The sequence below is a fragment of the Panthera leo genome, chromosome D2 (genome assembly GCF_018350215.1).
Source record: "Panthera leo isolate Ple1 chromosome D2, P.leo_Ple1_pat1.1, whole genome shotgun sequence".
NCBI classification, from domain to species: domain Eukaryota; kingdom Metazoa; phylum Chordata; class Mammalia; order Carnivora; family Felidae; genus Panthera; species Panthera leo.
The window spans coordinates 72325833-72351802 of NC_056689.1; the positions used below are offsets into that span (position 1 = coordinate 72325833).

Genomic DNA, 25970 nt, shown 5'->3' on the forward strand with positions numbered 1-25970 from the left:
AGATCCAGAAGCATGACCGAACAAGAGGGTGCCCGCTTTTCTTAGCCGCAGGGATGATGCAACGGCCCAGAACAGACCCAGGCATTCTGGAAGTTCTCTTCAGGGCTGGACACAGTGCCTCTCACTGGTCTCTCCCAGATTTCAGACCTTGACAGTCAAGAGCCCCCATATCTGCAGCCCACCCCTCCCCTGACCCAATTAACCCGTTAAGATCCTTGGAAGCAGCTCAGAGCTTTGCTGAGCCAGCACAAGCCTTTAAGTCACCTGGCCTCAGGTGACCCTCTGTGCTTACTAAGCACCTCTCAAAGCTTTCCCCAGGTTAACGAGAGGAACCTTCCTGACCAGCTTCTGAAAAACCCTGTGTCAACGCAGAGGTCAGTTTCTGGCCAATCCGGTCCACCGCCTGCCCTCCCCTCAGCCTCACCCATCCCCCCTCCCGTTTCTGAAACTCAGAAAACAGGAGCTTGGCCACCGAAGCCGCCACAAAGGTTCTCCTCGCTGGCTCGTTAATCACCCGGCTGCCGGAGCCCGCTTACCTGCAGATGTAATTCGTCTTGCACGAGTCCTGCAAAGTCAGGCAGTTGGGTTTCTCCCTCTCCTCGTAGGAGCACACGGGCACGATGGTCTGCCGCCTCCGCTCCGTGCACGCGATGTCCCGGCAGGAGCAGAAGAGCATTCCGTAGCTGTGCTTGGCCGGAACCTTGTCGAAGAACTGCCGCAGGGCCTTGTGGCACTTGCGCCGGTTGCAGACCTCGTTGGACATGCTGGTGGTGCACGGGGTGATGTACGCGGACCTGTACTTCTTACAGGTGTCGTCGAGGTTACAGGCCTTGGCGGCGTCCAGGCAGTTGTTCCCTTTGGGAACGTGCTCCACTGCAAAGGAGAGAAAGGCAGGTGTGATCGCAGTGCCGGGCGCCTGGCCACGCACACCGCCTGTCTTCACCGAGATCCGGCCTCTTCCCTGGCGCTGCGGCGAGGTCTGATCAACTCTGTGTTTTGAAGCGAATAGGTAATGAGTTCACGACAAGGAGAAAATAGAAGGTGTGCCAAGGCTGGGGACCCAGGGCAGCCCACAGGTCCCTAGTGCTCCCTCAGATGCATAATTAGGCGGTACGGAGCGAGGCCAAACGAGGGAAGGTTGCTTAGGCACCTGCCTGACTACGTGTAAACAAGGCAACAGGAGAATAAGTTTCCAGCTCCTGGTCGGTAAACTGAAATTAGGAGAAAAGAAAAAAGCAACAAATTATATACTTGTTCATTATGCAGTATATAAAATGATATGCTGAATGTAAGTATAATTGCCATGCAATTCCTCCAGGAATATAATTATGTAATAAATGCATATAGTACATGCTAATTACTATATGATTACAGAGTAATTACATGGTTATTTGAGCCTAGAAGACAAAATATTATGCCAGCTCCCTAAACAGGAAGAAGCGGCTACGACGAGGTTGTATTTAAGTTCTAGCTCACAGGCCATTGGAAGAAAACCAGAACAAATTACGTGAAAATTTGCAAACCTCAATTACCACTTAACTTGCCACACACAAAATGTGGGATCTACGGGTCTTGAGGCTGCAGATTAGAAAAATTCAGCTAGTATTCTGGATGGAATTTCAATGGGCTTCCAAACATAGGCTTTGGGAATCTCACAAAACATACGTTGCCTTCTGCCCAAACCCTTTCTGCTCATGCTCAGAGAAAACAGAGCTGTCCACTGCCAAGCTGCCCACGGTGCGGCCTGGACAGAGAGCACGGGGGAGGCCAGGCCCACTGCAGTAGCCAGGTGGACTGGCAGGGCCAGGCCCAATGGACAAGTCAAAAGATGAGTAGACAAAGGAAATGAAGCTGGTTGTGGGAGCCCTGCCCCCTGCCCCTCCTCCAGCAAGTTCCTGCTCAGGCCTTATTCAGCCCCTGCTTGCGTTCCCCCTTCATTCTCTTTGTGCCCCAGTTGATGGGAGCCATGAAGGCATTTGGGAAATTGCAAGAGGTCAGAGAACTGACAAGAGAGGAGAAGGGGTCCGTTGGGTTGGGTGGGTCTAAAAGACAGAGTGGTGCATTTAGTACACGTCCAAAGGGCACATGGAATGTTATTCAACCTTACACAAAGAAGGAAATCCTGCCTTAGGTGGCAACAGGGATGAACCCTGAGGACATTATCCTAAGTGAAATAAGCCAGTCACAGCAGGACAACCGTTGCATGATTCCACTTACAAGGTTTCTAAAACACTCAGGCTCAGAGAAACAGACAGTACGATGGTAGTGGCCAGGGGCTGGAGGAGGGGGAAACGGGGAGTTGTTATTCAAGGGGCATCAAGTCTTCGATACGAGTAAGTTCTAAAAATCCGCAGGGCGGCCTCGTGCCTACAGTTGGCAGTGCTGTATTATAGTTACGAGGGTCAGCGTGTTAAGAGGGTAAATCTCATGGTAAACGTTCTCACTACAATGTGTTTTTTTTTTTAAATGTAAACCGGGACACGGCACACAAGGCAAGTCTAACATTTCAGGGAAAGAAAAACACTTCCTGTTTTACTGACGATGGGTCTTGCTTTAAGAAATCCCTGGACGCAAAAGTCCGAAATCACAAAATGATACGGTGGCACCACCAGGCAGAACCCTATTATGCCTCAGGTTCACGTCTCTGCTATGACACCTGAATCCAAAAATTTACTGTGAAAGGCAATAAACAAGACATCCAGCCCATGTCGGGCGAGCAGCACAAGAAGCCAGCGGCTGCACATACATCCCTGGTTTAGCAAGCACACCTGGTGCATTTTCTCCATCCTGACCTTCCCAGACCGGCTTCCCTCTGGCTCCCCTGTTTTCACACGCTAACTCCTCAGGACTCAAGAAATGAAATATTCACCACGTGCTCTGACAGGATCACCAGGGCCTACAGGCCTCGGTAACACTTCCAGCCTTTTCCGCTTTTCAGACTTTTAATGTCGTGCTGTTGGGCCCATCAGCAACAGTGATTCATATTCTCGAAGGTCTAGAGTTGCACAGGAGATTTCTAAATGACGCATTCTTAGTGATAATCTAAAATAAACTGATATGACCAAATTCTGGGTATTCCGGGTTAGGCCCTTAAGGCTAGATATTGGTACATAATTTTACCACCTGCATTTCCACTTGCCTTGGCATTGCATGGTGCTTTGTGATCTCTAGCTAAAAAGAATAGAGGCGCAGAGGTGTACTTAATACTGAAATGACGTAGCCAGTGATATATGAACAAATGGTTCATGTAAGTTCAAGTGGAAGAAAATGGCAGAACAATTAAGTCATCACAGGACACCTAGGAACCCAGGCCTGCTATCCTCCAAAGCAGTCATGCTGAAACAGAGAACTATGTTCCAATTGTAAGAACCAATTTAGTTTCCACAAAACTAGTACCCCTTACATTAAATTAATGTTATTAACTTAGCATTTCATTGTTTTCAAAGTTCTGTTCATATTTAACATGTGTGCTGTTTTTATAGTTGTGTAAAATTAAAAAAATAAAAGTTTATAGTTCTTTCTTCCTGAGTGTCAAATAAAATTATAATAAAAATAATAAAACGCAACACATGAGGTCCAGACCACTTATTCCTCTCTTAAAGTAGCCTGTATTATACATAAGTTTTAGAAAAATTGACCTGGAAGCTCCTTGACAGGGGCCTTGACAATGAATTTTTGGACATGATAGAAGGAACAACATAAAAAACAAACAAGTAGGACATCAAACTAAAAAGCTTCCGCACAGCAAAGGAAACCATTAACACAATGAAGAGGCAGCCTATGAAATGGGAGGAAATATCTGCAGATCATTTATCTGATAAGGGGTTAATGTCCAAAATATATAAATAACTCTTACAACTCAATAGGAAAAAAAATAATAATTCCATGAGAAATGAGCAAAGAACCTAAAAAGACATTTTGCCAAAAAATATATTCCAAAGGCCAAGAGGTACTTGAAAAGGTGCTCAACATCACTAATCATTACGGAACTGGAAATAAAACCACACTGAAGTATCTCCTCACACCTGTTAAAATGGCTAACACAGAGACAAGAAAAAACAAATGCGGTGAGGATGTGGAGAAAAGGGGAACCCTGTGCATTGTACTAGGACTATAAATTGGTACAGCCACTATGAAAGACAGTATGGATTTCTCTTGAAAAATGAAAAACAGAACGATATGATACAGCAATTCCACTTCTAGGCATAAATCTGAAGGAAATAAAATCACTATCAAAGAGATACCTAAACCCCCATTTTCACTGCAACATTATTATTTTTTTTAATGTTTGTTTATTTTTGAGAAAGAGAGAGAGACAGACAGAGTGTGAGCAGGAGAGGTGCAGAGAGAGGAGACACAGGACCCGGAGCAGGCTCCAGGCTCTGAGCTGTCAGCAAAGAGCCCAACGTGGGGCTCAAACTCATAGACCGTGAGATCATGACCTGAGCTGAAGTCAGATGCTCAACCGACTGAGCCACCGAGGCGCTCCTGCAACATTATATTCAGCTATAAGAAAGGGAATCCTGCTATGTGCAACAACATGGATGTTAAGTAAAATAAGTCAGACAGAGAAAGGCAAATATAGTACAATCTCACTTTTATGTGGAATCTAAACCAATCCCCCCCCCAAACAAAACAAAACAAAACAAAACAAAACAAAACAAAAACACCAAAAACCAAACTCATGGAAAAAAGAAAAAAGATCAGCTTTGTAGTTAGCAGAGGCAGGGGAAGGAGAACTGAATGAAGGTAGTCAAAAGCTACAAACTTCCAGTTATAAGATAAATAAGTACTGAGTATGTAATGTACAACACGATGACTATAGTTAACAATGCTCCATATTATATTTGAAAATTGCTAAGAAAGTCAATCCTAAAAGTTCTCATCACACACACAAAGGCATTCTTCCTCTTTTTTTTTGTCTCTGTGTGAGGTAAAGGATGTTAACTACACTTGTGATAATATTTTCACAATATATATAAGTCAAGTCATTATGCCATACACGTCAAACTTACACAGTTCTGTATGTTAATTATATCTTAAGAAAACTAAAAGAAAAAAAATGATCCAGTGTATGTCTGTTTAATTATAATAATGTTAGCTTCCTTTTCAAAGTTGTTAAAACTACATAAACTACTAATTTTTTCCTCTTAATGTTATCAAAAAGAAAAGCAATATTTCAAAGGAAAAGCTCTGTACAAAGTGGGAACAGAATGAATCATCTTATGTCCAAACCAATTGCTCAAACTTGACTTCATTTAGCAATTGACTCAAACCCACTTTCAGCTGATTCTGTTTTCCCGATATATAGCCCTGCCAGAACACCATCTCTTTACCATTATTTCAGAACCTGTGAAAGATTTCAGAATGCACAACCTGGCACATTCAGAGAGGCAAAAGAAAAAAAAGAACAAATAAACAAAACAACAACAACAGTGAGTCGATTTCCAGCTCACAGGTCAGTGTGTGATTTGCTTTTTGTTTCTGAATCGCAGAATATTCCCAGGACCCTTTTTTCAATTTGATATGTGAGGCCAGTCTTACCCAAATAGCAGAACATGATGAAAACAAAAGAAGAGAATTACAGACTAATATTCCTTATAAACAGAGATTCAAAAAGTTTAGTAAATAGCATTTAGCACTATGTTAAAAGGATAAGGAACCATGACCAACTAGAGTTTATCCCAAAATGCAAGGCTGATTTAATATTTAAAAGTTAATGTAATTTACCATATTAACGGACAGGAAGAAAACCTGATTATATTTCAATGGACAGAGAAAAAGCATTCAACATATTTCAGCACTCCTTCCATAGTAAAAAATGCTCAGCAATCTAAGAATAGCAGAGAACCTTCTTAATCTGATAAAGGGCATCTATGAAAAACATATAGGTAAAATCATATTTAATAGTGAAATATTGACTTTTCCCCAAAAAACGTCAGGAACTAATGAAGGATTTCATTCTTACCACCTGTAGTCAACATTGTCCTAGAGGCCCTAGTCATTGCAATAAAGCAAAGAAAAGAAATAAAAGGGATAGAGATTGGAAAGGAAGACATTTCTGTTTGCAGATGACTTGGAAAATTGTAAAGAATTTACAAACAACTACTAGAATCAATAAGTGTATTTATCAATGTCAAAGGAGATAACATTTACTATATGATAATGAATTGCATTTTGGTAAGCTATTAGCAAAATTTTAGGAAAGAAAATTTAAAAACATAATTCTGCTTATAAAAGAACTCAAAAAAGGCACTTAAAAAGGAATCACAAAAGACATGCAAGACCTCTACGTTAAAAACTAAAAAGCACTTCTGAGAAAATTAAGGAAGACCTAAATAAATGGAAATACATACCATGTTCATGGATAAGAAGACACAATATCATTGAGGTAACAGTTATCCCCAAATCGTAATATGCATTGACATTGGCAAGTGGATTCTAAAATTTATATGGAAATGCAAAGGGCCATAATATAGCCAAAGCAATTTGAAAAAGAACAGAGTTGAAGGAGTTTATACTGACTTCAAGATTTACCACAAAGCTGTACTTATCAAGACAGTGTGATACAGTATAGGCATAGACAATTCAAACAATGGAACATAAAACAGAACTCAGATGAAATACACCCACAAATCTACCGTTATTTAATTTTTGACAGTCACTAAAAAACATCTAACATAGAAGTGCTCTTCAACAAACAGTACCAGGATAATTGAAAATCCGTATAAAAAATGACAACAAAATCCCCACATCACCAAAACCCACATATGTACAAATTAATACAAGATGGATCACAGACTTAAACCTAAAAGCTAAAATCACAAAGTTTTTATAAGAAAATAAGACAATCTTGGAAGTAGGTGAAGGTTTCTTAAAGAGGACCACAGAAAGCCATAGGATAAAAGAAAGAGAAATTGGTAAGTTAGATTTCATCAAAATTAAAAACTTCAGCTCCTCCAAAGACACTGATCATAAATGAAGAAAACGAATAGACAAATCACAGACTAGGAAATATTTGCAAAACACATATCTGACAATGGATTAGTACCTAAAATATATGTAGAATACCTAAAACTCAATAATAGTAATAACAAAATACCAATTGAAAAATGGGCCAAATATTTGAGCAGACACATCACAAAAGACAACAAAGGAACGGCCAAGAAGCACATGAAAAGCGTTCAACATCATTAGTTAGCAGGAAGTAAATGCAAGTGAAAGCCACAATGAGACTTGCTTCACATCCACCACAGTGGTTAAAATTAAAGTCTGACAACCCAAATACTGTCGAAGATGTAGAGCTATTGGAATCTGATATGTTGTTAGTGAGAGTGTAAAATGGTCCAACCACTTTGGGAAAATATTAGGCAGCTTTTTCTTAAATAGTTTTTTTTTTTTAATATTTTTTTACTTTTGAGAGAGAGAGAGAGAGAGAGAGAGAGCGAGCGCTAGTGGGGTAGGGGCAGAGAGAGAGAGGGAGACACAGAATCTGAAGGAGGCTCCAGGCTCTGAGCTGTCAGCACAGAGTTCCAGGTGGGACTCAAATTCATGAACCCTGAGATCTCAACCTGAGCTGAAGTCAGACGCTTAACCGACTGAGCCACCCAGGTGTCCCAGCTTTTTCTGTTTGTTTGTTTAATGTTTATTTTTTTATTCCTGAGAGAGAGAGCATGTGAGCGGTGGGGAGGAGGGGCAGAGAGAGAGAGGGACAGAGGATCCGAAGAGGAGTGGGAGCTGATGGCAGTGAGCCTAGCACGGGGCTCGAACCCACAAAGTGTGGAGATCCCAACTTGGGCCAAAGTTGGACGCCCAACCGACTGGGCCACCCAGGTACCCCTGGGCAGCTTTTTTATAAAAGGAAACCCATGACTACCTTATGACCCAGCATTTCCACTTCTAGATATTTATCCAAGAGAAATGAGGATAAACATCCATAAAAAGACTTGTATAAGAATATAACACTATATTGATAATAAGCCAAAACTGGAAAATCAGTTCATGTATCCATCAACAGGAAAATGGTTAAACAGGCTGTGGTCTATTTGCGCAATGGAATTCCACTCAGAAATTAAGAACAGATGAACTACTGTTACACACATAGCATGGATACATCTCAACACTACTACGTTGAAGAAAAAAAAAAAGTCATCCACGAAACGTGCATAGTGGGGCATCTGGGTGGCTCAGTAAGTTGAGCGTCTCTTGATTTCGGTTCAGATCACCATCCGAGGGTCATGGAATCCATCACCACGTGAAACTTCATGTTGAGCATGGAGCCTGCTTAAGATTCTCCCTCTCACACCTCTGCCCCTCCCCCACCCAGCTCATGCATGCAGGTTCTCTCTCTAAAATACAATTAAAAAAAAAAAAAGTACATACTCAATTATTTTATATATGTGAAGTTCTAGAGCAGACAATTTATGATGAAAAACAGAGGAATGGTTGCTTCTAGGGGCTAGAGGTAAGGATTGGCTGGGAAGGGACAGGAGAGAACTTTCTGGAGTGATGGCAGCTTCTATCTTGATAGAAGTTTGCGTCAAAACCTAGAGAATGGTACCCTTAAAGCTTGTATATACATAAATTTTACAGAAATTTTCCCTGAAAAGGAAAAAAAAGCCTAAACAAATATTAAAAACTGATTACTGACAGGTATACTGAAGTGTGTAGGAAAAGTATATTGATATCTGCATTTAAAAAATTTAGATGAATTGATAGGTGGAAAGAAGGATGGATAGATGAATACTTACAACTGCATTCTCATTTATTGATAGAATCTAGATAGGTCAACTGTAATATTTTTTCCACTTTTCTGTATGTTTGAAAATGTTCAAGCAAAAGATCGGCAAAAAAAAACCCAAACCAAACCAAAACAAAACCCAGATTCAAATATACCCTATTAAAATAAAAAGTATCACATGCACAGAATATGGAAAGCAACTCTTAGCACCCCTCTTTCACCTCTTTTCCTGGTTAAACACTCCGTAAATCGCAGGACACATAAAGGAGAGTTGGGTTTCACTTGGTGAGAAGACTGATCCCCCCCATATCTATTTGATAGACACCCCCCTGCCCGCCCCCCTTCCCCCCCCACCCCCGCCCCGTGCATGCTCAGAAATGCTACGTTGATGACCTGAGGGCAGAGGAAGAAATGTACACAATGATTCCGTTTAGTCCTCTTGAGTCACACCCAGTTCCCCATCAGCTCACACACTGCACCGAGGAGCAGGCATACGCCTGTGTTTTATGGTCTGGGCACACGCGCCTTCTCGCCCGCGTGGGGAGGCTTCCGGACAGCTTTGCCATAACTCTGAGTGCCATCCTCTCCACAGCTCATTTTAGAGCTCAGCACTAAAATGCTGCTTTCCCTCCTCCTCTCCATCTCTAATCTCTCCCTCCATCTGCTGTTATTCATTCTTTAACTTGGTAGAATGTCTGGGATGCTGCCTGAATGGGAAGTATTCTCAGAATGAAGGCTGTTTACTAGAAATCCTTTTTCTTGTGGGAGGACGCATGTGTGTGGGCTGTGCAGGCTAAGGAGCTCCTCTCCAGCATCAGCCTAGCACTGTTTTCTGGAGAAAGCCATTGAACCAACTTTTCCTTTCAAAGTTAGATAGAACCACGTTGTTACTTTGTAGGTTACATATTGCTTTTCTCTATCATCATTCTAAGGCTCTTTGGCTGTGATCACATCTGATGTGACTTATTTCCTATTTGTCGGTATAACCTGCCACATAGCAACGGGAGAGCCAGCCCCCAGACCCATGGAATAAAAAGGGTCAGGTGTTGCTGGGGGGGGGGGGGGGGGGGGAGGGAGAACAAAACAAAAACAATTAATTAGGAGTCAGGGATTTTAAATGTGGTCCAATCATCTGAGTGCCTTTGCACGAGTTATCTTTCTCCCAGGGGACCTCAGTTTCCCCATTTGTGAGAGGGTATATCTACAGTCCCTTCAAGCCTCAAGGTTCTTTGATTTGATGGTTCTAATGAAAAATGCCTTTTCTGATTATAACACCAAGCATTTGGGATACAACTTGGCGATCAGGCACAGGGTGTGAAAAGAAATCCTAGCACTCCAAAGCACTAGCCTCTCAGCTATTTGCAGCTCCAAAGTGTACAAGGACCTTGGAACTTAGGCAACCCTGACCAACAGGCAGAGCAAATGTGAAAGACCCCTCCAACACAGGGAGATGTGGAGGTGTCAGGCATGAATTATGCACTGGAAGAAGCTTTCACATTCTGAATTCCTTTGGAGCAAGGAACTGCCTTTATCCCAAGTACAATCCTCACACTGTCCCAAATCAAAGAGGCTATCACCATGGCCATAGCCCCTCATTATTTACACTTAGAAAATGCCACCCTTATTGGCAAATGCTGGAGCCAGCTAACCAGTCAAAATGATTCAGGATGAAACACAGATGGAAACAACTAGAAATCTATTTCTATAGATTATGAGGCGAAATAAAACAGTAAATATATTAAAATTTGCATGGCTTGCATGAAGATGTGGTTTATGAAGCAGAAGGTTCACTAGACACGGGGAGAGAATGTTGTTTATGAATGCTTGCCAATTTCCGGATATCTTTCTGCCTTTCTTTTTGGGGCTGCAGAACTGAATTCACAACTGGTTTCCTCTTTCTTTCCGACTTGATTAATTACCATGTTAACATAACCACTGTTCTTCTTCTAATAGGATCCCTCTAACGTGTTATTCTAGCAAATAAAAAAACGGGCAAAAGCTCCAAGATCTTCACAGGAGTAGAGCAGGCTTTTTCTGGAAGCTTACACATACGGTCTGATCTTCTGATATCCACGTGTATCATATGGCAAATCCGATCATACAGGTTGTGACCCTTGTAATCGATCCTTCAAGAGCTTGGCCTTTTCCAGCTGGGGTGCTAAAAATTACATTTAAAACGCACACGGTGGCTCTTTGGAGCCCATTTTGTCATTCATACACTGTTTCGGGCATATTGTATTACACAATGATGGATTCCCTCCTCGGCCTGTTTTTTTCATACCTTATATGGCTACATTAAATCTCAAGCCATGCCCAAGTTTTCTCTGGGGTTCACAGTGACTGAACTATTCTGAAGACCTGTGAATTTGGAAATAATTCTTCAGTCTGATGAACTCACTCACCCCAAGCTCACCCTTTAGAGCTTCCATTTCCATAACGCACACACTGTGGCCCACCACCCCCATCCATACCTTAAAAAATTAGATGCCTCCTATAAGTGGTGTGCAAGTCACATGCTCGCTGCTGCAAAATGATTAATAGTGCTGTCTCAGCAAATGGGATCATTACATTTTTAATTAACCTTTCCAACCTCCTCCACCTTTTCCTTTTGTTATACATTGGATCTCTGAAGTTTTCTACTTGTTTATGTTCAACTAGATTGGAAATAAAGGCATGAAAAATGATAGCAGATGATGCAGGAGTCGTTGCCCAGGTGAGACGGCTGGTGAGGTGCTGTGCCTCATTGTACACGGAATATGGGGACAGGCGCTCAGAACTTGGTGGCTGGGTTCCCACCTAATTTTTGTTTTGGCAGCTTAGCGTTATTTAATGGCCTTGGCTACCAGGAAACTGGCTTTTTAAAATCTCTTTCAACCTAATTATAATTACGGCGTATAAATCATACAATGATCGATTATAAAAATCTCGGGTTCATAAATATTTAACTTAGCATTTAAATCCACACTGCAGGAGTGCATGAAATTTCTGAGCCCATCTCTCTGCAAACAACTGCTTTATTACAGTTCCAATGCCAATTACCGAAAGCCGAACCAAGTTTGTCTCGTGGCACACTCAGGCACATATTTGAGCACCACGGCTTTCCGTGTATGAAGATGGCACAATTTAGTTATTTCTAAAATATGCATGCCTCTCATTAAACAGATATTCTGCAAAGTCCTCTATCGTCATCTTTTAATTCCTCAAGTATGGAGAGACACAATTATGATATTATACATAAAAACACTCATTAAAATATATTTTATCTAATGTAAGATTGATTCTGAGATAATTGAGGTCAGATTTGTTTGGAAAATGTATTGTGACACGTGCAAACTCTGATACGAAGAGGAAATGATCTTCCACGAGGACTCGAGCGAAACAGCTAAATATTTTTCAGCAAAATCATAGAGCCATAATTGGATTTCAATTTAGTAATAGTCGGCCTAAGACAGGCCATTTTTAATAATCTAATTATGTGTTCAGGGCCTACCCCAGAATTCAATGGCTGCTTCAGAACTATTAATTGTACTCAACCCTGTTGCATCGTCAACCATGAAATTTGCTATTACATGTAGGACTGGCTCCCGGTTAGGAGTATTTTCCCCCCCAATCTCAGATAATCTTTATAAGATCCCCAAATGCCTACTCCTTTCATTTTCTAAAAGTGAAATATTTTAATGACTATCTCTCAACCAGAACACTTGATCCCAAGTAGCTCAGATTTGTGGTCCTTCTGAAGAAGAAAAAAAATTTCACAGTGAGATCTACAAAACTCTTCCCTATTTTTATGAAGACGCAGAGAGCAGCCCTTGTTTTTGTCTGATTTTCATTAATTAAAGGTATTTAATTGCTAACATCTCATTAGCAGTAAAATTAATGAGTACTTCAACTACAGAAAAAGATCTGCATGATAATGTAAACCTAATTCATTGTATGGGGTACAAACGATAGCTCCATTAATATTTAGGCTGTGCAAACTCCACGGATATTTAGCCATTTCACCAGTAAAAGGCTAAAACACATCTTCAAAACCAGCGCTCCTTTGCCCCAGAGAAAACACTGAATGTGGGCCAACCAGGTAATGAAGCAGCACAGGTCCCTCTGCATTACTCCACTCATGTATCACCTCAGAGAGGAGGAATTAGAATGGAAGCATGGAATGGTTTGTTTTCAATAATTTTCTATGTTACTATTAAATCAAAAGGTAGCCTCAAAGTATTATGCCCCAGCTTTTAAACTAGCATACTCAAATTGAGAAATTTCCAAGTGTGTGCCAAGCAAAGTAATCGCTCTTGGAAGCTGGACTCTTACCCCAAGGAGGCTGCCAACACTCCAGACATTTCTTGAAACCCTTCCCTAGGAGCCTGAGGCACGTTCTTTCGCATACTCTGAGCCACAGCAACTCTCTGCATCAGGGACAGATTTTCAAAGCCAAATGTCATTTAGCGCGAAGTGTGGTAACAGGCAATAACGTGGCACAGTGCTCAGGGGTAGAAAATAAGTCACAAATATACGTAAGGAGTTTTTCATACGGGTGACTTTCAAATCAGCTCTGACAATAACCAGTGAAGTGGCGTTCTTGAAAAGATTTTGAGCCAATAACAGCACGGGAGTAAGTGTTTTGCTTCTAGGGTGACTACTTTGAAGGGCATCGTTGATTCGGATGTCTGCGTTCTCGGTGGGCTCATTCGCTGGCGTCATACTGTCCGCGGGCCGTGTTTCTCCAACGAGCTAGAGAGCCGAAGGATGCCACCAGAAGGCAGGCCCGCGGCCCGAATGTTTTTTCCCCTACACAACCTATAAAAAAGCCACTTCCCAATCGATAAAAACGTTCCTCTGCTCTACATAAAGAGAAGGAAAAGTACGCGTTCTGAAGCCAAAGAATCAGCTGAAACCATGAAAAATGAAGGGGCCGAAGATCCTATTAAGTAGCCCGGCTGATACTGAGATAATAATGAATCAGTGATGATGCTGGCAGTCGTCAGGGCCCTCACAGTGTGGGATTTCGGCAAAGATAAGCTAAATATCAGGTCTTTATTTTTAGTTAAAGAGCATAAAATTCAATGCCTTTCCTCCCACGGGCCTATTTACATACCTGCTGTGCTGCCTATTTGCTTCACCTGCTTCCCAATTAATACCCCATTAAGCCGCTCCACCTGCAGTGGCTTTTACCTTCACCACAGCCATGCAAACATCACTCATATGCTACAGCTCAATTGTGTCTTTGGGGAACATTTGAAGACTAATGGCAGGACTTTGAGTCTACAGGGCGTGCTGCTTTCCCCAAAGACAGTAGCCAGAGCCTAAGAGGCCGTTTCCAAAGGAAAAGCCCTAGCCAGGCAAGAACGTCTGGAATGAAGTGCAGCCACGTTCCAGAAGATTACGGACAGAAGGAATGTCCATCTTCATTAGTCAGATCGGTGACTCCGGATTACATATATACATTTTTCATGATGTTTTGCTTCATTCGAGAAGGTGTTTCGCGTCAAGTCCGGTTAATCACATTTTGTTTGGTTAAGGCTTCTAAGGCTTATTTTAATTAAGATTAGCCCCTTATTTCTCTTGTATGCAAATAGGTTTTCAGTGTTTGAAGAGTTGGCTCCTTCAAGGGGTGACGGAACCTAAGGGATTGGGCATCAGAAGCACCTAGAGGACAAACTTTAAGGGACAAAACCACGGGTTCCTGGGGCCTGTCTCAGCCTCTGAGAATCCGTGTTTTTACAAAGCACCTGAGTGCTGGGGTGCCTGGGTGGCTCAGTCAGTTATGCAAATGACTCCTTTTTTTTTTTTTTAATGTTTGTCAATTTTTGAGAGAGAGAGAGAATGTGAGCGGGTGAGGGGCAGAGAGAGGGAGACACAGAATCCGAAGCAGGCTCCAGGCTCTGAGCTGTCAGCACAGAGCCCGAAGCGGGGCTCGAACCCGCGAACTGTGAGATCAATACCTGGGCCATCCAGGTGTCTCCATGACTGACTCCTGATCTCTGCTTAAGTCATGATCTCACAGTTCGTGAGTTCGAACTCCACATTCAGCTCTGCTCTGACAGCAATGAGCCTGCTTGGGAATCGGTCTCATCCTTTCTGCCCCTCCCCACTGCGCACGCTCTCCCTCTCTCTCTCTCTCTCTCTCAAATTAAATAAACAAACGTAAAAAAAAAAGTGCACCCACGTACTTCTGATGACCACACTTGGAATTCACTAACTTTCAGTGTGTTAAACCTTTCGTATTTACTACCCACCTGCACCCCCACTTATTCTCCTAGCAAATCCTGGCTTTCTGGTTGGTTCTGGTCACCGAACATTCAGGAAAGTAGGCCCTAAGAGGTGCTTCTAGTGGGAAGCTCTTTCGGGCCTCCTGCCTTATTCTGTGAAGTTCTTGTTGACCAGAGGGCTTTTCTTGCCCGTGGTCCCAGCGTAAGTTTAGAACCAAGCCTAGGCTAGACTTACCAGGTGGGCTAAAACACAGCTCCCCCTAATCCCCCACGACCTCCCGTGAGCCGCAGAGGAAGCAGACGGCAGAACAGGCTTGTGTGCGTCCATCTACATGCCTCGGTGAACCTCTGTGTTTTATCTTAATGGTATGTGGGCAAGTGTTCCTACTCGTTTCATTTCTGGCTTTAAATTGGTTCCAAACGCGTGCACACATTTACTCCTCCGAGCTTCAGTGTAACTCTTGTCTGATCCCCATTTGCAGGACTACACCGGTTAGCTCAAGGATTACGTTTAAACCCTGGCATTTTTACACTGAAATTCCTTACTGGGGACCGCCGCTGTGTCTCTGCAACTTAATCTGCAGCTCTGTCTCCTGCAGGAATCGCAAAGTAAATACGCCTATAACTGTGTGGTGTGCCGTGGGCACCAAGCCACCTCTCCGCGGGAGGCGTTCTCCCACCTGGCTCCTGTCCACGGGATGCTGTGGGTCTGTGGAGGCAGGTCGAGGCAGGTGAGAAACTCAGCACACTTAGGCTGCTTCTGGAACATCCTTCCTCAGTTTCACACACAAGCGTATCAGCTATGGACTTGCTGTGTCCCTGATGTAACACATAAATTAAGAAGCCTGGGCTAAGTGACAGCAATGCCAGCTCTTAGAGCTGAGCTATCTGCTTAGTCAAAACAGGTACAGTTTAGGCAAACTGCACATATTCCAATCCCGAACCTCCTGCAAGCTTCAAAATGTGCCTTCCCAGAGGAAGATCAGGACCTGTGCACCAGCTAGTTTTCGTGAGAAATGGCCGCTTGAATAGTTACATTTAACCCTGGGCAAGGCGGAAGCTGAATATGAGTGTTGGGGTCAAGATGATTTCATGAGCTTTCCGCCTAGAGAGAGCAGAATGACATTCAGCACAAGTGATGCTGATGCTGCTCTCGGCACCCCTGGATATGCCAGAGGTACAGGGTCACCCTTTCACTAGGTTATTCGGGGACAATAGATGTGAAGAAGGCCAGCCTCAGGATGGCCAGCCATGCTGCCCCTCAGGGGGGAAGGGCTGGAGGGATGAAAAGCAGAGGTCAATTTCTGTCCTAAAGGAGGATGGCTTGGGTCCCCGACACCCCTGCACTAACAGAAGAGATTCTGTATTGCAGAAAATCCTGTTTTACAATACAGGAAGCACCACACAAAGCCAGACCTTAGATCTCGGTGATTCAGACGTCTTACCACAATATCACCAAAAATAAGTATTAGCCTTTGCGCTTTTGGCCTTAAAAAAAGAATAACGATCGGCTCCTGAGAATTTCTACTGATATTTCCAGAGCTGCCTCCATTATCAAGAATGACTGGACAGACTCCTCCCTGTGGCGTTTGCTAATCAACTGAGCCAAGAGAGCTGAGAAAATTCCCAATTTGGAAAATACAGTAGGACTATGGTACCCAGAGTAGAAGCCTGGAGGTTGAAATGGAGACTGGTCTGACACAGTAACAAAGCTGGCCTTCCCAGGACTATCGCATGCCCTTCCCAAGAAGTTCCCGAGAAATTCTTGGGAAAAACACAACAAAACAAAATGGAAGCCCAGTTGGCTGTTCGGTGGGGAACAAGGCTTTCTCGGTGTCTATTTTATTTCTTATGTAGAACAGACGATTTTCAATACTGAACTTAAGAGCTTTTAGTTTTAACCGAAAGGAGATCCATCCCCTAGAGTCTTCTATGAGCCCTTCAAGGATTTCACATAAGAAGTTCTGTTCAGTATTTTAAGGAGGACCATATTTAGTGATGTTTGAGGGCTGCCGTGGTCGTTTATGTAATTCAGAGATTTGGCTTCTATTAGAAATACATTTGTAAAAAGAAGCAAAAATTAAATGCAGTTTTCAAAAGATAGGTCAAAGTTTTAGAAATCTAACCTATACCCTGAATTTGGGAATTCATTTCTAGTATGATGTCCACATGTTAAAAAGAAAAGAAAAAGCAATTGTCTAAATCTATTTCTTTATACTAATGAGAGGTTCTCTTATTCGTGTGGTAAAGACTTGAAAGTACCAATAACTCTGGAGTGCTTCCACATCTAAGAGAGAAGAGAAAGGAAATTATAAATGTGATTATAAAACCTCATCCAGTCTTCTAAGGAAAGGGATCACAATCATTTGCTAAGACCAAACACTGCAAAGGGGGGAAAGGTATCCACAGGAGATTAGTGTGTCAGTAAATACATAAAGTAAAGAAGTCCCACATATTTGACATTTGAAGAACAAAGCTATCCATCAATGTCCTGGCACAGATCGATCAAACAGAATGCTACTGTTGAAAACCTAATAGTATGATGGTAATAATGTAGCCATAAAACCTCTGGTCTATAATTGACTGCTTCCACTTGAAGCTAACGTGTCTAAAGCAGTGACTAATGTTCACCTAAAGATTTCACTTGCGTTGAATGACAATCAGTTACACCTGACATTAGTCTCAGTGGATGGCTTATGCTGGATAATGGCTCAGGGACAGATATCCAGGGCGTGCAGGGAGAGTATATCCCAAACAAGCAGCCCAGGTATGTGATGTTGATCTCCGGCATGTTTCCTCCTGGCTACCTCCTTTGCCAGTGCTGAAGCTGTCCCTCTCTGAAAAATAATTAGAAATGTATGAGACTGTAGAGTCTAGTGCCATCCCAGGGCATCCGGGTCTTAGTTGTTGAGTTTTGTTTAAGTGAGCATATTACTATAAATCACATTCCTGGACCCTAAGAGCTAATGCTCTCTCTCTTTGCAATAAGAAACTAGATGTGCAGAACCCAAGGGTAGGAGGCCAGAGGGTGGAGACAACAGGACAGCACTGATGTGTCTTGACTTCCTCTTTTCTTTTTTTTCTTTCTTTCTTTCTTTCTTTCTTTCTTTCTTTCTTTCTTTCTTTCCCTTTTGTTATTTCTTCCTTTCTTTCCCTTCCTTCCTTCCTTCCTTCCTTCCTTCCTTTCTTTCTTTCTTTCTTCCTTCCTTTTCTTTCTTCCTTCCTTCTTTCCTTTCCTTCCTTCCTTCCTTCCATCCTTCCTTCCTCTTTTCTTTCTTTCTTTCTTTCTCTCTTTCTTTCTTTCTTTCTTTCCTTCTTTCTTTCTTTCTTTCTTTTTCTTTCTTTCCTTCTTTCCCTCTCTTTCTTCCTTCCTTCCTTTCTTTTCTTTCTTCCTTCCTTTCCTTCCTTCCTTCCTTCCATCCATCCTTCCTCTTTTCTTTCTTTCTTTCTTTCTTTCTTTCTTTCTTTCTTTCCTTCCTCCCTCCTTCTTTCTTTCTTTCTTTCTTTCTTTCTTTCTTTCTTTCTTTCTCTCTTTCTTTCCAGCTCCTGGACTGTCTGTGAATCCTGGATGTCATTCCGATGAATAATTTGGTTATGTGGCTCTTGTTAGACAAGAGATGTGGCCGGACTGTTGACAGGGAGAACTGAAAGTTTGAAAGGAAAGCTTACTGCTGTTGCTAGATGACAAAGAAAAAAAAAGATTATTTAATGTCAACACAAATTCAGAGTCTTCCATCAGTACATATGTCTGCCCAAGGGGCAGGGACCAGGCAGTGCAGGATCATTCATTGTGGGCACTTGGCCACAACCAGACTGCTCAAGTTCAGTGATGCCTGGCCACACAGCAAGACCCTGAAAGGGCTGTGACCCACACCTTAGTGTCCTCTTTTGTTTTTAATCTCCAGGGAGGTTTTACCGGCACTACCTGAAAACCACCACCACTTCGGTAATGCTTAATTACAAAGTATGAGAATCCCTCCCTCCCTTTCAACACATGCCAGAGAGAAGCCCTCTGCATCTTTCAGCTGATGGTCCTGAGGAAAAGCCCTTCATGTGCTGGATTCAAGTAAAATGAAGTGGTCCCCGGGTTTCACTGTGGCAAAAATCCCCAAGAGCTTTCCGTGCCCTGAAATGGATTTGCACGTCTCAGCTTTTCAGTTAGCCAGCAGCTGTTGGTTACCCAAAGCAGAATTTTTTTATTCACGTTGTGAAGTTCATTGTAACTAGAAATTTTAATTAATATGTCTGGTGGCTTCTAATGGACTTTGAGTATACATCAGAATGCTTTGTGCCCTTTGATATATACTTAAAGGTAATTGGGTAGTCTTACTGATGTATTTTTAAAGAGCAAACTATTGATTAATAATGTTTCAGTATTAATATAACCACTTTGTGCAGATCAAGAAACATCAATAGTAGAAAACCCATATTTATCTACAAATTAACAACTCTATATAGATCTGTTACTTTAAACTAAATGGGGTGCATCCAGTCATTACATTCCAACAGGGATGAGACTCCTCCTCATAAAGATTAAAGCTGAAGTTGGCCTTATTTTACCACTGCCTGAAATGAATGCTTTTTTCCACCACTTCATGCCCTGATGCAGCTGAAGAATACTAGCTGTAGTAAAACACAGGACCACATCCCCCTCCAACAGGCCAATATTTTTAATGCCTTACTTGATGAAAACATTTCATACTTTGGGAGATTTCATTGCTGCCACTGCCAAGCAGAATGAAATAAATAATGATTGTACTGTTCAGGATGGAGGTTGGGATGATCCGGCTTTACCCTTGCTTAAAACCGGTTGTCCAGTTCATATATTTGGAGTGTATGTCCATTCAAATTGAATTACCGCAAAGAGGAAGGGCTGAAGCATTTTGGGCTCCTCATGAGAAGTCAGTTCCCGGGGCCGGGTTTTAGGACCCTGGACAGAGTGCTTCTCAAACAAATAGGGCCAGCCAGATCTCTTGGGTTTATTTATTCTTCTAAAACCTAGGAGTCCTAAGGATTCTACTCAAGAGGGTGGTTTGAATAAAATTCTTCAATTGTCTTTGGCAGAGCGTGAAGGGTCTCCTGACCTTTCTGCAGTTATTTTGTGTGGCCAAGACAACCTACAAATGGCAGGCACGGCAGTTTCCGCACGGGGTCCCCAAGCCAAATTTTGGAAAGGCTCGCTTTGCTCTGAGCTGATGACAAAATATCCATATGTTATGCAGATTTAGAGACAGAGAAAGAGATAGCAGCTGACAGGGGTCCTTGTCCTAGCTGAACTCCCTCCCCCTCTGTCTCCTCTACAAGGAACATGGCTGGAAGAGCCACAGCCAGGGAAATTTCACAGACACAAAACTGAGGAGCCTGCACGAGGAGGTCACGCAGCAAGGCATCAGCGCCCTGCGTCAGCGCCCTCAGAAAACAGGAATGTGAGACTCCAGGAACCCAATCCCGGGCCACTGTGTCTCGCTCTGATGTGTTTTGACCTGCAAGTCTGCTGGCTTTGTTCAAAAACGTGTGTTGGCCAAAATGTCACTGCTCTATTTGGGAGAACATCTGAATCAGGGCTCTGAAGGACATTACATTAAACCAGTGACTCTCACAGTTTTTGAGCAGGTGAATCTCCTGGAGGGCTTGAATCTCACTCCCATTAGAGTCTGATTCAGTGCATCTGGAGTGAGACCAGGAATCAGCATTTTAACGCACTTCCCATGTGATTCTGCTAGACCACATTTTGAGAAATACTGCACTGCTAAAAGAAATGGCTTCCTAGAAGTCTAAGTCTATTAATGAGATCAATGTTCTGCATCCAGAAGTATAACAAGCCAATAGTAATCTAAGCCATAACAAGTATTCTTTAATAATTCTCTCAAAATTCTACAACATAATTCACTAATTTGGCTCACTCCTTCATTCATTTATTCATTAATTCATGGTGCTTACACTAACATTTACAGTGCTTACCATAGGCTAAGCCATATAAATTTTGCCCCTATATTCCAAGACCAATATACCTATTTGCACTCACTTCAAGTTAGTGAATACTAACTAAACAAATGGTATAACGTAAATGTGCTATTTACCTGTGAAGAAAAAAAAAAAAAAAAGGTCAGCCACGCAAAAAATAGCCCCTGCTTAAAAACTCAAGGAACAAATACACCCAAGGAATAAAATAGAGTTAGAGAGCCATATGAGAATTTGGCAGAAACTATCAGCTGGCAAATGATGAACTACTTAAAAATAGTCTTATGACAACTGGGGATCCCCTTGGAAAAGGATAAAATTAAATTCCTAAGACAACCATACAAAAAAAAAAATAGATTCTAAAGGAGATGAAAAGAAGTAAATGTGAAAAAAAAAATTTACACCATTCAGAAGAAAACACAGATTATCTTCATGACCTTGAGATCGGAAAGACATTTTTAAACAAGACACACATACCCCAAACATAAAGGAAAGACTAATAAATTGACTACATTAAAATAAAAAGTTTAGTACAACCAAAACATGCCAAAAACAAAGTACAGAGATAAGCTATAGACGAGGATAAGACATTTAAGTTCACAAAATGACAAAAGAATGATACTCAGAAATCACACAGAACTCCTATGAATCAATATGAAAGAAGAATATGATGAGGTGATCAATAAAGACTGTCAGGCATAAAAATATATTGCATTAAGATAAATTCCGAGGATGGAAAAGAGCAAAATTTCCAGGTCAAAGAGCAAAGAGAGTGATATAAACTTTTGACTGTTAAGAAAAATATTAGTAGGGGTGCCTGGGTGGCTCAGTCGGTTAAGTGTCCGACATGGGCTCAGGTCATGATCTTGCGGTTCGTGAGTTCGAGCCCCACATCGGGCTCTGTGCTGACAGCTCAGAGCCTGGAGCCTGCTTCAGATTCTGTGTCTCCCTCTCTCTCTGCCCCTCCCCTGCTCATGTTCTGTCTCTCTATGTCTCAAAAGTAAATAGACATTAAAAAAATTTAAAAAAAGAAAAATATTAGTAGTATATTATTTAAATGGTGCCAGTGAGAATCAAATCATTGCCCTATGTTCATTCTGTCGAATGCTTTGAAAAGAGTGATCTTAATTTTATCTTTAAATATCCATGTTACGATATTACATGAATTCAGTTCTTCCAATGACATGACCTTACGCTGAAATATTTTATATGTCTATTTAAAAATGAGGAAGTACACAGTTTTCTAAGATTGTTTTGGGGAAGAGCAAAAGTGCTTGCGGGCCACAGCTACAGAGACCTACCAGACATATGGATAAACACAAGATTTTCACTGTTCATTATTTACTTCCAATTAGCCATTATTTGGGCATCACCCAAATGCCCACTGACAGAAGACAGGACAAATTCTGATATATTCGCATACTATAAATGGGAGTGGCAAGAAAGAAATAAGAGCTATGTGCAACCAGATGGAGAAATCTTAGAAGAGTGTTTGAAAACAAGGCAAGTTGTAAGAGGATATGTATGGAGTAGTAACATTTACATAAAGAATAAATACCTAGAAAATAGTTGTGTACACCTACACAATACTCACATATATGTATATATTGATACATGTAGTGAAGGTAAAAAAAAAAATGCAAGAGAAGGATAAACACCAAATCAAGATGGGAACAAAATCTAATACCTGAGCAGATCCCAGGTTTTGTGGTCACAGCATACGTAATTGAGGAGGCTCTCTTTAAGAAGAATACAGAGTTTGGAACAAAATTTGATGTGTATATTATTGTATATGCTACAGTATCAGGAATATTCCCCACAGGGGAGCACCTGTGCAGGTATTGATAAGAACAAAATCACTTACGCATCTGACATGTTTAACGATTTCGCATTTTTTCCCCAATGGGGTAACTTCTGGCTCTATCCATTTCATACTCTGTTTCTCTTCTGCTGCATGCACACATCAGGCATAGGTGTCCCAGGACACATTTACATTGCTCTATGACCTCTGGTCCTGTGTGTTCGGGTCATGCCACGTTGCTCGTGAGTGGGAACAGTGGGCAGTGGGCACATCCCCAGAAGCCACACCACCAGTGGTGGGATGTCCAACACTAACGTGACCATACATGGAAGCAACCGGGACCCTCGTAAGACTGTCCTGCGAAACCCAAACTACATTCACTGTTTCCATTTGTATATTTGAAACGTTCCACGAAGAGATACAGGCAGAGGACACTATGAGTGTCGCGGCACCCCAAAGTCTCCTGGGGAACGGTGGTGGGGATTTCTGCAGAAGGGACTGAGAAGGCCGTTTGGCCCGAGGGGAGAAGCAGCCTGATGGATCCTGCGACAGCTGTCAGTCATCAAAGGTCAAGTTCACATGCACCACTGGCTGGAGCTGGTGGTTCACACTGCACCATCACATCCCAAAACGCACACGGTAACACAGCCTTTCTTCCAGAAGAGACCAGTTTATGCCCCTGCTCCTGACTCCCCACAGAAGGAGCTACCTGTTTTATTAAGACGAAAGAAATCGCTAGAGCCAAGCGTGACTCTGTCACCACATGTCACTTCACATCAGCCCGCACATGTCAAAGAATGACACGAAAAGCTGCCACCTGCCATCCGCTCACAGAGCACATCAAACTGCTTTTTGTAAAACACTTCAACAGTAGCCACGAGAAAATTTCCTTTATGAACCACGATGCCATCTCGGTGAATGAGAACGAGTGAAAATCTCATTTCCTAGAACTGGAGACAAACAGGGGAGGAAGAGACTGCAAAAGATCTCAAGTTAAAAATACACCCTCCACTCTTCCCACCTACAAACGCTCCTCCCCCACATATCCGTTTCCTGGGGACCACAGCTGAGTTGTCAGAAAGCAGCATGGAGCCTTTTTTGAATGTGAGTGGTAACAATGTCTACCTACAATGACAGATATTATAGGATGTGACAGTTGGGATTCTTTCCACTGTGCTTTTATCAACAGTGATAACAACCAAAGTTATTTGCAGGGGGCGGGGGGGGGGGAGGGGGGGGGAGGCTGTTTTGAGAATTAGGCCTTTTGTCTCCTGCCTAAACCTTGGAACGCTTTCAAACAGTTGCCAAGAATTATATATAACTTTAGGGCCAAATGTGGTTTCAGAGATAATCTAGTCCAATATTCTAATTTAAAGGTGAAGGGAAACAGCAAAGTATCTGGAGTCACACAGACAGCCAAGGGCAGAGGCAGGAGACACGCTCGTGTCCTCCTATGGCAGAGAAACGTGAGTGGTGGGCTGCACTTACGGGCACAGACCCTCAAACCAGACCCTCCAAGCCTATGACTTGGGTGAGTGACTTGATCTCTGCGCCTCCATTTCTCCATCTGTGAAGTGGGAAGGCGGTAGCAACAGTACGAACCTCACAGGGTTGCTGTGAGTATTGAATGAGATAATACATGCCCGGCACCGAGCGAGTGCTAAATAGGGCTGGCTGTTTGCATTTTACCATTAACCAGTTCACTTACTTCTTCCACAGTGCCATGACTCCACCATCACAGCCACTGTTCCAGAAAGAGCTTTACAGTGGGTACGTACAGACAGCCTAGTGGATATAAAACGATCATTTCCATATGTAAAATAATTGGCTTTGATGCTAAGGAAGAAAGTCATTAAACACGCGGATGCGGCTTTTTTCAGGGCCTGGAAAAAATGAGGGGGAGGACGAGAGAACGAGGAGACGCAGAACTGAGGCAGGGAGAAGAATGCATCTGTATTCTAATGGGATCAATTTTTAACTTGATTCAAATTAAATTTCAAGCGCATTATTTTTTACAGGAAAGAAATTGTTCTAATAACAAGAGTAGACTGGGTCTGAGGACTGATGCATACATCCAGACAAGGGACTGGCTGGGAACTGTCACCACATAAGCACCCCACAAGCCTAGGGGGATCACTAGCACATTATATGGATCAAGTACCTCCGATGTTATGCATGTCTTTGAAATATGCTTCCAGGATGTTCCTATAAGACAGAGCCACTGTCATGTTGGAGAAGTTACAGCAAATTAATAAGGCTCTCGACATGCTGGAGAATACTTGGGGTATAACAATGAAGTCCTTACTCTTTATCTCCTTGAATTCCAAGAAAGCAACAAATAGCAGCACAATAAAAAATCTTTCATAACAGTTGATTAGAAAATATGGCCTGCGGAAAATCAGACTCTCGTACTTTGCACATTAAAAATCCAAATATGTTAGAGAAACTGGGATTTTTAACCCCCCACAGCTTTAACACAAAGGATCACATTAATAAGATACAATTTAGATTTGCATTTTTTAATAAGCTCGGGATCAAAGGGAATACATAGCTGAAGGGGTATTAAACTGTGAACACACAAATTGCTCACGATACACTGGAAGGAGAAAACGCGTTTCCCCCCCCGCAGCAGGAAGACGCCTATAATTTGAGAAGTAGAAAATGTATTCTTTCTTTGGTGCATTGCTACTGCGTACGATTTCCAAGCATTTCAAGTCAGTCCAGGTAGATTTACCTGCCGACTCAGCCCATCCTAACCTCACACCTTCCAACATGTGATTTGAGGACATCAGTGGAGGAGCTGGTTTAGAACTTCTCCTATCATGTACATTCCTAGTTACGTAAAGTCAAGAATCGGTCCTTTAATTACTCAGGTTGGGTAGGATATGATTGTGGCTTACTATTTATCAAACCATTCTTCATTATCATTAAAAACAAAACCGCTACCATTTTAAAGCGTGACCTCAGGGCCCCAGAGGCCAAGAGAGACTCCCTTGTGACATGTTTCAAGCACACTAAGAGTGACCTCCTGAAGATGAATGGTTATATTAGCTAATATTTACTGAGGGTTTACTATGTGTCTAGCACAGTATCAACTAAGCACTCTACATGCACTATCATACTCTGTTCTCCCCATTTTAAAGATGAGGAAATGGAGCCCCAGAAAGACTAAGTGGTGCAGCTGGGATTTGAACTCAGGCAGATGCCTCCCCTCTGGATCTACCGCATCCCTGAAGGTCCGTCTAGTTACTCCTCCTCT

General features: G+C 42.3%; 1 protein-coding gene across 3 annotated transcripts in view; it reads right to left on the minus strand.

The window, feature by feature from the left end:
• GFRA1 (GDNF family receptor alpha 1) overlaps positions 1-25970 on the minus strand; it is a 211248-nt gene that overhangs the window by 64770 nt on the left and 120508 nt on the right. For all 3 annotated transcript variants that reach the window (XM_042908505.1, XM_042908506.1, XM_042908504.1), the window contains one exon: positions 537-873. In XM_042908505.1, coding sequence (XP_042764439.1) covers positions 537-873 — 337 coding nt within the window. The remainder of the gene's footprint in view (positions 1-536; positions 874-25970) is intronic.